Source organism: Parasteatoda tepidariorum, chromosome 9, assembly GCF_982258835.1.
Source record: "Parasteatoda tepidariorum strain Cologne lab strain chromosome 9, Ptep-v5.0, whole genome shotgun sequence".
Lineage (NCBI taxonomy): Eukaryota > Metazoa > Arthropoda > Arachnida > Araneae > Theridiidae > Parasteatoda > Parasteatoda tepidariorum.
Window position 1 is genome coordinate 75,382,672 of NC_141763.1, and position 15,284 is coordinate 75,397,955.

At 27.2% G+C, this 15,284-nt stretch overlaps 1 protein-coding gene across 1 annotated transcript in view; it reads right to left on the reverse strand.

The window, feature by feature from the left end:
• The window catches only part of LOC107450708 (uncharacterized), a 40,891-nt gene that overhangs the window by 20,683 nt on the left and 4,924 nt on the right, over positions 1–15,284 (reverse strand). The window contains exons 4-12 of the mRNA XM_087152148.1: positions 15,177–15,216; positions 14,590–14,676; positions 12,988–13,022; positions 10,481–10,561; positions 5,781–5,834; positions 5,227–5,279; positions 3,851–3,884; positions 2,575–2,706; positions 1,283–1,331 (exon numbers count right to left, since the gene is read on the reverse strand). Coding sequence (XP_087008274.1) covers positions 1,283–1,331; positions 2,575–2,706; positions 3,851–3,884; positions 5,227–5,279; positions 5,781–5,834; positions 10,481–10,561; positions 12,988–13,022; positions 14,590–14,676; positions 15,177–15,216 — 565 coding nt within the window. The remainder of the gene's footprint in view (positions 1–1,282; positions 1,332–2,574; positions 2,707–3,850; positions 3,885–5,226; positions 5,280–5,780; positions 5,835–10,480; positions 10,562–12,987; positions 13,023–14,589; positions 14,677–15,176; positions 15,217–15,284) is intronic.

The window sequence follows — 15,284 nt, forward strand, 5'->3', positions numbered from 1 at the left end:
AAAAAAAAAAGAGTAAATAATTAAATTTGAATAAATTATTGCAACAAGTTTTTATATTCTGCTACCAGACCAGCAAATGTGCCAGATTTACTTTTATGATGAACTTCAACAAAATTATTTTCAGCTAAACCAGTTATATTAGGAATTAACTATAATGTTACTAAATATTCTGACGAAAAGCAGGAACTAATTTTAAAGCAACCAAAAATTGAACAAAAATTAAAAACAGTATATTAAGTTGCAATGTTAACTGAACAAAATTATTATTAAAATCTAAGGATCTTTCAGTTGAATAGATTTATATTTTATGTAACAATCTGCTTATCCTTAAGAAATAAAAATAATAGCCTAGAATTCTAAAACATGCTTTGGACAGCTGTATTCTCAGTTTTCCTTTATTTATCAGTTTTCCTTTATTTTCTTAAGATACTACTTTTTTCTTAATTAGAACATTAAAACATTGTACTCCCAGTCCTAGAAACTGTTTGTTTATAAGTATGACACAAAGAATAACTATTTAAAAAGTTTCTTAGAGTTTCTAAAAAAAAAAATTTAAACAAAAAAAAGACTTTTCAGGCGGAGAGCAAATGGCACCCAAATATTAAAATGACCCACAAACATAACCTAAACTATTTCAAAACATTTCAAGCATAATTTAGTTTTAGTGTTACGATAACTGCTCAACATCCGCATCTGAAAATACCAAAGTATATTCATTTGACTAAATTTTCGAAGACTCTACAAAAAGTGGTAGTATTTATGTTCCGAATGGCTGTTGTAATGCATTTGTTTCAGCTTAGCAATCTATTACACACCACAATTTACAGAAAACACTATAAGAAAAAATCAGGGATTATAAATGAGTCTGATGAACAAGTGGGCCATACTTAGGAGCATTTAAGTGTTGATTGAAAAATATCATGCAATTGCTCTTCCTGGCAAAAACAAATGCTGTTGCCTCTGGAACACATAATACTTCATAAATGAAGTCTTTGAACAAGAAATAACCCATATAGTTTGAAATACATTTGAATCAATACTGAAAGTCATCTACAATGAGGAAATCAAAATTCAATATATTGAATTAGAGACTGCTAAACTTTGATGTGTGTGACTTTAAACTTACTCAATATTTTTGCTCACCTCAAATTAATAATAATAAAAAGTATTTAATTTCAAATATATAATATTAAGACAACTATAGAATATGCACCAGTAACATTGTATTGAATATTGAGTTAAACAATTTTAAGAAACATATTCAACCAAAATAAATACTTACACGCTATCTGTCTGCTTTTTAAAATAATTATCTCAGGATCTTCTTCATTCTAAAATAAATTATGTTTATGAAAAATAGCCTGAATTACCTTCATATTTTTTTAATAAATCTCAAATATTACTTTTGTTTTTGAAATTCAAAGATTATTAAAGTAAAATTTCTTATCTGCATCATGGATTATCCCAGTTGTACCAGGTTTATTATTAATGCAATTAATTTACGACAGCTTAAAAGATTTTGTAGTTGTTAAGCTCAAATTTAATAATTTAAATAAACCATAAAATGGATAAAAAGGAGAAAAAGAGGAAAAATTTATGAAATAAAAGAAATCAAAAATGAATAATGAGATTATTCTGTTTGCAGTAAATTTATTAGCAATTTCACTACTGCTTCTGGGTTGAAAAATTTCATACTACACAGAACAAAGATATGATATTACTAACAGATCAAAAAGTCAAAAAATATGGCACTAAACATTTACTACTTATCTTGAGATAATAGAATATTCATATCTAAAATTTAATTTTAAAAAAATGCTGCTACATGCAAATAAAGCTTTTAACATAATTATGAAAAAATAAGACTGTAAATATGAACATAATAACTTAAGTTTAAGGTAATAAACTTATAACTTTAGTGAAATTAATAAATGAATGATTCCAGAGCAAAAAACAATGAAAGTTAAGAATTGACAACAAAACCCAAATCTTTCTCGATTCACAGACTTTAAATTTTCTGTAGTTTATAATTATTGTTTCCCCAGAGAGAGTGGACTAAATCGAAGTTCCTTGAAACAAAGATATTTAAAAAAAATATTAAGCATTTGCCTTTATAATTTGATATGCATCTTTTTAAATTATTTATGCTTTAAGGTGGACAAAATTTCTTTTAATTCTATTTTATTAAAATATAAATACATTACCTATGCTATTATGAATTTTTTTTTCTGAAACTATGTAGAATCCATAACAATTGGAGTCGCTGTATATTATAACAACTGTATTATATAATCGCTAAAAATAGTTAATTTTGAACTGTGTAGCTATTTTTTATTTACTATAAAATTATATATTATTATAAAATTATTATAAATTATAAAATTATTATTATACAGAAAATACATATAAAACAGAATAAATTTAATAAAAAAATAAAAACAAAAGAAAATTGCAGGTCTATGGAGAAATCTTATGCCTGCTTTTAATTCATTTTAGAAAGCCAATCCACTGCTACACTAACTGTCATATAATACTGAGTTTAGTAATACATACAACAATTCAAAAAAGTCTTACATCCGATGGCAAGTCCGGCGAATAGTGATTATTAATATCGAGGACAATGTCTTGCTTAAGTTGTAATCCTGGAATTTGCTTACGATGCTTTTTTGCCACAACTGAGACAAAGGCACTAGATGGATCTAGATCCTAAAACATAAAGAACATTTCATTAATTCTAATAAAAACATATGTGGTAATGAAATATTATATGAAACTATAGCAAGAAAAAAGTGTATAAATAAGAAATGTGGATTTATTAGAATTGAGGTCAATTTTAAGTGAAATGTTTAGAAAATTATACGTTCTAATTATAATTTTTTATACATATAAAATGAAACTTTTTTTTAAAATCTTATTTCATGAAATTCCAATACTTACATTAAAATGTAAATGCATAAAAAGAAGAAAAAAAACACTTTTTTTTAAAAAAGTCCCACTTTTCATAACACTATAGTTATTGACACAGACTATGGCGATTTTGGAGTGCTAAACCCTGAATGCATTAGTAGTGGAAAATTTAATATATTTAATATTAATATAATAGCATAATTTCAATAATTGTATGAATTTCTTAATTAGTTCAAAACAAATTTTTTTAAAGGATTTATACACAAATTGGTACAGGTAATGTTGCTTGTTTTACCAGTTTTATTAAAAAAAGAAAATGTATCATTTTAGGGAACTGCAATACATTTTATGACAAATTTTTATTTTTTTACATTTTAGAGCACATTGTTTTATATATGTACATTTTAGGGTCTTTCTTTAATACCTTAGACCAGGGGTGGCGAACTTTTATACACCAATGTGCCATATTTTCTAAAAAACTGTTTAATGATGTCAAAGACGTGCCGTCAAGTAATTTTGACTTCGTGATTATTGGGAAAATAATAATACTAAATACTATCAACTCAAAACTATTTATATTGAAAAAAAAAAATACATTTTGCAATGTCTCAGTTATAGGGGTAATTCAACTTAAAGTAACATCAGTGTGACTTCTGTTGCTGCAGATAAGATGACAAATAACTCATATTAGGTTGCAAGATGTTAGTTTAAGCAAGACTGTTAATTTTTTTTGCTAGTTACTTATTGTTAACTTGTTTTCTATGGTTATTAATTGAAAGAGCAGAAAGAAAATTACTTAACAGAAAGAAAATTACTTTTAATACAATGCTTTAGAAAATTAATCCTCACAGCTTAAAATATTCACAAATAGAAATCATATACAAGCCAAATATTTTAGAGATAAAATGGCAATCTATTCAAATAATTACTGTAAATTACTCACCTCTTCAGAATCAGAAACTTTGAGAATTTCACCCCTAAAAGGATTAAAAATATAATGATTTTTCATCTAAAAAAACACACCAAGCTTATAAAATTAGCACATAAAATAATAACTTTGGAAAGTATGTTAACTTATAAACAGTAAAAAGGATGTTTATGAATTCACAGTTTATTAAATTATGCCAATAATTAAATACAGTACAGAACCTCTTATCCGGAAATCGGAATACCGGAACGAAATTCAATACATTTTCCCGCCTTTTTAAAAAAAAGAATTCTTCCACAAAAGATTTCAGAATTTTTCTTTCTTTTTTAAAAGATGTTTACTATCATTTTAGAAATAATCATTAGTTCCCTACACTGTCAAAAGAAGTAAGAGTTTTTTTTAAATTATTCTAAATATATATATAATTTTTTAGTTGAGTTTGACAATATAAAAAACCTGCTTTTTGTAGCGATTCAGAAAACTGGAAACATCAGTTATCAGGAATAGCGATGGTCCCGATTATTCCAGATAATCGTTTCTCTACTGTATAACATAAGAGCTTACCCAATCACAGATTGGTTAGCTGCCCAGAAAGAGATTTTGTCATCCCGAGAGTGAATAATTAAAAGACCATAGCCAACAAAAAAGCAGCTTTTAAGAAATTTTTTGAGAAGGCTAGGACCCACCCTGGGCTGTCACACCTTTAAGGAAGAATATTTTGAAGAAAAATTAACAGAGTGAAGAATGTTTTCTGCAGCAGAGTACATTGTCATCCCTCACCCTTTTGCTTCCACAGCAGTCCCACAACAGTAAATTGCCACCCAAGAGCTTCACAGAAGTTTTTATGATCACACAATGTTAAGACCAATGAGACGATGGTGGTAATATCGCCATTATCCATCGGCTGTCTTCATTTCACAGAAAAGTTGGCACACACCAATCAAAAGCCACCAGAAATACTCTGGGATAGAACCCATTTCTTCACAATGACAATTCAGTGTCTTAACCACTGCGCCATAGCTACCCATCAGTTAGTGTGTTGTTATATAAGGATCTATGTTAATTTTTATTAATTTTACAAGACCTTTTGCTAATTTTACAAGACCTTTTGTTAATTCTACAATTAACATGACATAGAATATTAATTATGGTAATGGTTTTTTAAGCAGAAATAAAGCGACAATTTTTTATTTTATTTATTCTTACTTTTAAAATGTGTTACCATTTCTACTGGTTATCTAAGGGAGATGACCAAAACCATTTTGATTATGTTAGTTTCTAAGAAATTTTTCTCCCTAATATACATTTACATAACTTAAAAACAAATTATTTATTATTAATATTAATAATTTATAATTTTATAGTAGTAAAAAAAATCATAACTAACTTACTTTTTAGCTTTTTTCTTAGGAGCATCATTGGATTGTTTGTTTTGTACACTTTCCTAAAAAACAAATGGTTAATTCATTCTCAAGGCTATTTTACTTACAAATTATAGTAAGTACATATCACTAATAATCCAAGTTTAAAAAAATTTATTATCCAATTTTTCTTAAATTCAAATGACCATGATTATTTAATAAATTAAACTATTTATAACTTATCAATTTTTCATGCCTTTTAACTAAACAAAGACATTTTCAAATACTGTTGTTGAATATTGTTACATACTTTCAATACGAAATTTATGTTAATATTTTTATTATTGGTATCAAAATCAATTTTCGTAATTTCTTTGAGTCCTTAAAGCAATTTTGATTAAATCTTTAGAAAAAAAAAGTATAATTTGGATCTTATGAGGAAAAATTTAAATAGAAATAAAATGATTAATAAAAACCATTTACATAAGAGCACTTAAAAAAAAAAAATATTTTCTTCTGTATAAATATTTCATTAAAAAACAACTAACAGTAAACTTGTTAAAAAATAAAAATTTTAGAAATACCTCAGCTTTGCTTTTCGGCTCTACTTTTTCTAACTTCTTTCTTTCCTTACGTCTCTGAAATAAAGACTTAAATTATTTCACTATAAAATTTAAATATGAAATTAAATATTAGTATCCCTTGAAATTGTGATTTTGCCTTTCTAAATTTTAAATTTTTCAACTTTTTACAAAAGGTGCAGATTTTCCTTTTTTAGAAAGGCAGAACATGTGCACTACAAATGTTTATAAAATATCTACAATTATTTTTGTGATAATAAGGGTAAATTTTTCAAATTTTGCAAAAAATTTTTTAATCTTTGTCATTTCTATCCTAAGTCATAAATCATGTATAAATTCAACAAATATACTCTTTGTGTGCAGTTTCAAAGTTTATAATTAGATGACAGAAATAAATTAAGTGAAAAATGAAATAAATTATTTAGTTTTTCTTTATTTTTAACAAATATTAAAAGTCTGAGTTAAGTCTAATTTTTCAGACATAGAATACATATTATTCATTTTTACTAATATAATTTAAAGTCTTATAATTCAATTGTTTATTTTATAAAAAACTAATAAAACTAAGTTTTTGTAATACAAAATAAAAAATTATACAAATATAAAATGCAAAATAAATAATTTAAGGACAAACAGTTCTGTTACATGGATGGTAATAACTAGACAGCGGATAATATGCAATTGCATACGTGCATATGCAATTGCATATTTTAGCACTTTATGCCATTTGTGCATATAAATGCATAAAAAGGTATATTTGCTCTTATAAATGCATATTTTCAGCATTTCACGGCTTTTCTCTCTTAAAACCACATCACTATTCTTTTTATGTTAGCATAAGGAACGCTTTAAATTTTGTTTTGTCGTTCTTTATCAACTGAAAGGGTCAGCTGGATTGATGTTGCTGGGGGTGATTGCAATCACGTGAAAAAGATGTAGAAATGAGGTGTGTGTCGGGAGGGGGGGTACAAAGGGCCCACCCAAACAGACATTCGTCATAGAAACCTCAGAAAGGGATGGTCAGATATTCTATGAAGGGATGTCTTTTCCTGGAATAAATAATTGTCAATCTGTGTGGGAAAAATAAGGCTTCGGTGGTAGGTAGAAAATGATCTCCCTTTCCTGTGACTGATTAGTTAAAAGGTGGAGTGAATACATTTTCGGCGAGAGCTGCTATTCTAACATAATTCGATAGTCCATCTGACAGATAGATTGTTTCGACATCCATCAGTTGAATACGTAGTTAGTGAAGCTTCGAACATGATTTTTGACTGCTGAATTTTATAATATGCCAAAAATTAAGTCGACTAAATCAAATTTAATGAAGACATGGATTTCGGACTATGGGAAGGACTTTACGACCGATGGGGAAATAGTATTTTGTGTGATTTGTCAAAAACACATTTCCTGTGAAAAAAAGTACCAAATTGATCAACATATAAAGACTAATGCTCACTCCGCGAAGAAAAAGCAGAATACAAAAGGATTTGTTCAAAATTTATTAACTATTCCTGTTCAAGCAGCTAAAAAGGAAAGTGATTTTTCTATTGATTTATGCAAAGCTTTAGTAAGCAGCAATATTCCTTTAAAAAAGTTAAATAATCCAAACTTAAGACAGTTTTTAAAAAAATATTGTACCAATCAGATCATTCCCGATGAATCGACTTTAAGAAAGAACTACCTTCAACCGATATATAACGAAGTATTGGATGATATTCGACAAGATATTGGAAATGGCCCTATATGGATTGAAGTCGATGAGACGACAGATAAGTGCGATCGCTATATTGCTCATTTTATTTGTGGAAAAATGGAAAATATTCCTACTCGACCACATCTTCTAGCAAGCAAAGCCCTTGAAAAAGTCAATCATTCAACCACAGCAAGGTTTGTCAATGATTATATCAGATTATTATGGTCTCTGATAGAGATGGTTCTGAAGATGTTTTGATTTTTGTCAGTGATGCCGCTCCGTATATGGTCAAATCAGCAGCAGCACTGGAAATTTTTTATCCCAGAATGCTTCATATTACATGTTTGGCTCATGCTGTTCACAGACTGGCTGAGACTGTTCGAGAAGTATTCTCCTCTGTGAATGATTTAATTTCTAGTATCAAGAAAGTTTTTCTCAAGGCACCTGTGCGCATAAAATTGTATAAAGAAATGTATCCTGATTTGCCTTTGCCTCCACAACCTGTGATAACTAGGTGGGGTACATGGATTGAAGCTGCACGTTTTTACGCCAATAATTTTGATGCAATAAAGTCAGTTGTAGATGCAATTGACACTTTCTGTGCTTCTTCAGTTCATGTCACAAAAGAATTACTACAGGATATCTCTTTGCAGAAGGACTTGGCCATAATTGACACTCACTTTTCTTTCTTAAGTGGAGCAATAACAAAGCTCGAAACACGAGGCCTTCCCCTGGCTGAGGCCATATCCGAAATTGAAAGAATTCAAGAGTGCATCAATGCTCTTCCAGACTCAGTTGGGAAGAAAGTAAAAGAAAAATGGTGTTTCGTTCAAAACAAAAATTCGGGTTTTGCAGCAGTGAAGAAGATAAATGATTTTCTTAATGGAAACGGAACTGAACTTCCAGAAAAAGTAAAACCAATGAGTACGAAATTGTACAAGTGTTGTCCAATAACATCGGTTGACGTGGAGAGGTCATTTTCTGCTTTCAAAATGATCTTTGATGACCGACGACATCAATTCACCCTTGAAAATTTGGAAAAACAGTTGTGTATTGCAACAAAAATTATTCAGTTTAATGAAATCTTTCCGGAAAATGCGATGATTTTTCTTCTCTCACTTATCATACTTCAGTTTTAGGCTTTTTCTTCAGAAATGTGTAGATTCAAGTAAGAAATATATTGATTTTCTTCCTTTTAACAAAAAAATGTTTTAGCTGTGTTTGTTGGAAAAAGTAAGTAGTAGTATTAAAATAAGTTGAACTTTTAATTTCTATTTTAAAGCATATTTCTAGTTTTAAGAGCATATATTCAAGTTTTTTAGTGCATATTTGCATGCATATTTCGTCCGTTTTTTAGTGCATATAATCCGCTGTCTAGTAATAACAGATACATGTAAAAATTCAAATATCTTAAAGCAAATATACAATAGAATTAAGGACAGAATGCCAGAATGTGTACAACTTTTTAACTTCATGTTGAAAATGTGCATGTTTTTGCACATAATAAAACAAATAAAAGCAGTACCTTTAATCGTTAACAGAAAACAATTAAGCTTTTTAAAATTAGTGATTCAAAAGTTAGATAATTAAAAAAAAATTTCTGAAATAACTTGTTATCATAAAGTTCATTTCGATTAAAATCACAGTATGAAAAACATTTAACTTCATAAAGCATTAGAATGCATCAACATGATGAAATAGAGAATATGACTAATCACTATTTTAAATTTAATGTACTGCTTTCTATATCAGACAGCTCCCCTAAGAAAGACTGTCTTATTGGTCAATATTCTATAATTCATTCTTATGTCGTATCCATTTTTCACATGTCACTAGCTACACCCACTTGCTCGTAAATAATAAAAGAAATGCCCAGTTATTTTATACAATTAATTATATAAGATTTTTAAAGTATAAATAGTTAATTAAATAATAATAAATTTATTTCATTTTTTAAAAAAAAATTTATCAAATGAATATTTTAAACAATATGACAAAAAACACAAAATATAATTCCAATAAAGGTAAACTGGGAGAAAAAAGTTTTTTTTCAATTAAGTGACATGCTAAAGAAAAAAAACCACAAATTTATTTTATAAAATGGAAAAATTAACCACCTTTTTCAACCTAATAGCGCAATCTAGAATACCAGTCATAAAGTAGGTATTATTTTTATTATGGTTAAAAATAATGGGTACAAGTAAAGCGACAGGGGTATGCCATGATTCATTATGGGACAGGCTGAAGTCATATTGTTATCAATAAAACTTCTTTTAATGCTACACTAAAATTAATGAAAATTAGAAGAAAAAAAAGTTGCAAATAAAAGTCTAAGTCACAAAACTTTAATTTCTATACATTCTAATATTTTTATTATGATTGCAGAAATTTTTTTTATTCTGGTCTCAAAATATTGAAGTTTTTTTTAAAACAATAAAAAGAGTTTAACTTAATAGCTTTGGCATGAGTAAGAAATAGTTATTTTCAGAAAAAATAACTAAAATGGAACGTTAAAAAAAAGCTTGTACATAATAAAAACTTATCTCAAAGAATACAAAAACTATGTTTCAGAACAGTCTTTAAATTTTTATTAATAATTTAACTTTAAATTTTTATTATTAAGATATCATTAAATTAATAACTATATACAATCTTTAAAAGCAACAATAAACATAATGAACAACATTTTTCATAAACATTTAAATAAACTCATTAAATTTCATAAGATTTAAAGATATTAACAAAAATATTATCCTTTATTTGCAGAATCATTACAGAATGTAAGCAAATGTGAAAAAACAAACTAATTTTTTTTTCAAAACTCAAACATTGAAATTCTTTAATACCTCCCATAGATTTTAAAGTTGAGAAAACTTAATTTCAGCAACCTTGAAATGTTCACACACACACACTTTTAATAAAACTTACAGAAATTGGAACAGATAAGTAAATATATAAAAACATTTTTAAAAAAATTATATTGGGCGTAGGAGATTCTATTAAAAATAACCTTCTTTTTAGCTTTCCTTCTTTCAGACTTAGCTTTTTCTTCCTCTTCTTCAAGAATCAATTCAGTCGCTCTACCTGCAGCCTATTGATTAAAAATAAAAAATTTTAAAATAACTTGTTTCTTAATAATGTTTTAATTATCAGTGAAAATATATAAATCATAAGTTCCTTGTACAAAGAAACAAAATATATATATATACATAAACCTGTCAAATGTCAGAATTTTCATGCAAAATTATATAACTATCTTCAGATAAGTGAATTTTATAATTACATTCCAAAATCTTAGGATCCAAAAAGCAAAATTAACATTAAGAGGCCCTAACTTTCAACAGTTCTCTTGACTGAACTGATCGGACCATCTTTTCCAGATTGCAGCAACCTCCCCTTTATTTTGACGATCTAGAATCGAAATCCTTTAAAGTGAAAGTTTATTTGTTCGGATAATGTTAGTTTCTTTGTCCACTTTTATAATTTAAATGATAGACAGCACTAATTACTGAGCAAATTTGAGGGCAAATCTTAGAACCTTGTGACGTACACATATTAAATATTAGAATTGATTTGCCACACACTTTTTTCCAAAATGGAGAAGATAGCCACAGGTTGTGAAGGTAACACACTCTGGCCACAAGAAGACTACAAGGGTTCATCTGCTGGAGACTAATGACAACATAATATAATTGTGAAATAGTTATAAGGACTACAACATATTTTTAAAATTAAACATCTTGAAGAATACAAGACGTACTTCTTAGTAAGCAACTAAATATGAAGTATAATATAATAAGTATAAAGTATAATATAAGCAAATAGGATAAACTTAATATGAAGAAGAATGCAAGATGAATAAGATATGCACAATAAATGCAACAATCATGAAAGGAAACAGTACAAGCAAAATGAGTGACAAGTTTATTTAAACCCATTTTATTGTGCATAAGGTAGATGCTAAAGTAATCTAATAAAAATGAATTTGGTCAGCTAATAACATGAGGAAATCATTTAATGTTGTCAATAACGAAACGTTATAACTATAAGAACACTTTTCAAATTAAAAATCTAATAAATTGAACGAAAGTTATTCAGAATAGTAACTTGTTTTTTTAGTTAACATGTAACAGAAAAACATATTTTTTTTCGGAAAAAAAAGATGAATCCTTGAAACGTAGTACTTCTTGGAAGAAAAAATAAATAAAACCCTAAGAGCTTTTTGATGCCTGAAATTTTAGTAACAAAAATAGAGCCTCAAAAAAGAATTGCATTTGAATCATCCATAAAATCAACATCCAATGGAAACACAAGAGAAGAAATTAAGAAAATTCGGTCACTATTGTAAAGGATCAGTAAATGAAAGAATTCTATATTTAATAGGTCTACATTCAGTAGTTGGAAATAGTAAAACTACTGCAGTGGCTATTCTTTTGTAGTGCAGTCTTTTTTTCTTTTTAAAATAGAGTAGATAGTAGTGTTATACAAAAAAACAGTAGCTAGTATTTTAATAATAGTTTAGTAAAGAAACAAAGTTCTAATGCTACTAACTTTTCAAATCTGATTGGTACAAATCTTTGTGAGTAAATCAACAGATACAATGAGGATGCCTTTGTGGCAAAGCAATTATAAGAATTATGTATTATAAATACTTGAACTAGCTATTGCAAGTAATAGCTGACATAACACATCAACCACACCTTCACATCATAAAACTTAACAAAATTGTAAATAATTAGAAATTTTCTAAAATTTTTTCAATTTGCCGTTCAGAAAGGTATGAAAAAATGAGGGTTAAAAGAACAAATTTGTATAAAATAGCTTAGAACACACTGAATCGTGTAAAAATGAATAAAAATTTCTTAACAATTCTCTCATGTTTAAATATGTGAATTTCTTTCATTCAAATCATTTTGAACACGGGTGTAAATTAAGTTCTTCAGCAAAGTTTATCTCCTAAAAGTAGTAACTACATTTTTAAAGTAATTTGCAGTCTCAGCATTAAAAAAAAGTAGTTGTTAATTACACTTATAATTAAGTAGTTGCAGTTAGCTACAAAAATAATGTAATTGTTCTAATTACTGTGTCTATTAGATTAACAAAAATATACTTAAAAACTCAAAAAATAAATTATTTAACAAATACAATCAATTCATAAACAAATAAAAAATTTGAATGAAGCAATCATATCTGCAATCCAATAAAATATCATAAACTTGGTGAGATCCATTCTTTACATAATATTCATTAAGGTAAATATATACACATATTATTAGGTAAAATATGAAAATATATGTAACCTTCATTACTCAGCTGCTCAATAGTTTGGTTGATATTGATGAACAAGTAACTTGAAATCATGCTAGCAGTGAGCATTAATCAGATTGGTAGTTGTAAATAAAAAGAAAATAATTTTGTATTTCAATGAAACTAGTAAATAAAGTAATAAAAATGCTTGTCAAAGTTTTTAAAAAAAAAAAAAAAAAAAAAAAAATATTTTCTGGAGAAAAAAATTACCTTAATTTCTTCTTTTTCAATAATACGTCGGAATTCTGAAATAATAAATATACACATACAAATTAAACTTCTATTAAATGTAATAGATTTAACTATAGTTACAATAAATGTTAAGGGTAAGCTGGTAAATGTACAAAAGTAAACAAAATCTACATACAAAATGCATATAGCAATAAAAGTAATGCTAAGCTGGTATACAAACATAAGCACTTGGAATAATATTATTGTTTTCAAGCTCAGTGTTTTCTTCTTTTAAAATTATTATTTGTTATCAAACATGTGAAGGAAAGGATATAAAAAATGTCAAGTGAGTGGAGTTTTGAAACAATCATAAAAACTTTTTACTTCAACATATAACGAATAGGCTTAATGGGTTATGTCAATGAGTTTTAAAGTACCGTATATTCCGGCGTATAACGCGCACTTTTAATACAAAAAATAACATTGGAATATACGGGTGCACGGTATACGCCAAATATTAAAAATTTTAGATCAAAAAAATTTAAATATAGAAAAACACTTTAATTTTGAAGAAATAACATACCTTTACCTATATACTTTATTGATTATCGTTATTACATAAATAGTTCATTATATTCGTCTTCCGTTATTTCTTCAGGCACGTCATCACAATCTGTTTCGTCATCTGTGTCATCTTCTAATCCGTTCAGATTATTTGAAATGCTGCATTTTTTGAATGATTTTCTAACCATCTCAGGCTTAATTTCATCCCATGCTTTTAATATCCATTCGCATACTGTTTCCAAACTTGCATGACGCATATGTCCATCTTTCGTAAAGGTTTTCTCGCTCTCCAACATCCAAGTGTTCCATTGTTTTTTAAAATTGGCTTTAAATGGCTTGTTTAAGCAGACGTCCAATGGCTGAACTAATGGTGTCAATCCGCCCGGAATTACTGCCATATCGGTGATACATTCTTTCAAAAAAAATTTTGTGTTAACTGTAAGGTGGGTCCTAAACATATCCCACACTAAAAGGCTTTCTGGTTTCCTAAATTTAAAAAAGTATTAGAAATTACGGGTGCGCGTTATACGCCGGGGCGGGTTATGCGCCGGAATAAACGGTAATAAAAAAAAAAATTAGTCAGAGTATACAAAAAATACTTCCTATAAATTCTTTTTGCGTAACTCAATGTTCATTTTTTCTATGATTTACAATAGTGATATGCACCACATCATATTAACCTCATTATTTAAAAAAGGAGAACAAAAATTTGGCTGTCGAAAGATTTTTTGCATTAAAAATATGCGTAGCATATTAGTTTAAAATATATATATATATATACATATTTTTAAAAAAAGTATTGATTCTACAGAGATTTTTTAAACAATAAAGTATGCGGAAGAAAATCTGTAACCTTAATTCATGCCCGACAATTATTTATTTCGTAATAACAATTTCTTTTTATTGACAATTAGCTTATGTTTTATGGAAAAAAATTCATTAAGAAAAGTTTCAAAATAATTAAATACAGCATGAAAAAGATCACAAATATAATAAATTTAATTTAATAGAGATATTTAGCAGCATAAAGAAATTTTAAAAAATAATATTCATCTAGACATCAAGGAATAAGCTAACCATCTTCAAAAGGATTTGCAGAAGAATCGCTAACTTCCTGTTCACATTCACAATCAGCAGTTACTTCTTTATCATGTCTTCCAGCACCTATAAGAATAAATCACACAAAAATTCTGATTATTACAATTATTATAAACTTATTAGCATGAGCATTATTAAGAGCTATATTAAATGAACCTAAAAATATAGAGTGCATGCAAAATAACAGAAACTAGAATATCATAATTTATAGAAGCATTGCTAAAAACAAAACAAGCAAAAAAACTAAAAGAATATTTCAAAAACACTTAAGATAACAAATTTAGATGCAGCAAATTTATTATTTCAAATAATATTTCAAACATGATTATACTTATTATTAAACTGAAATGATTATAAACTAAAGATGTTACAGTATCTAAGAGTAAATCAAAGAAATCTGATTTAAATCATAAAAAACTTATTTCAAAATTTTAAAAAATCAAATTTAATTCAAATATTAGCTTTTTTATTCCTTAGGCATTTAAAAAAGATCATGAAATCAAATGCAAAGGAGTAGATTAATTAAAAATTCTAAATATAAATCAATATGAGAAATAAATACTGACCACCAAAGAACACATGTTGAAAAAAATTATACATCTCCTCCTGAAATGAAAATATTTTAACTTTAACAACTGGAATATGCATCCATAATATTATGTAATGTACACAAT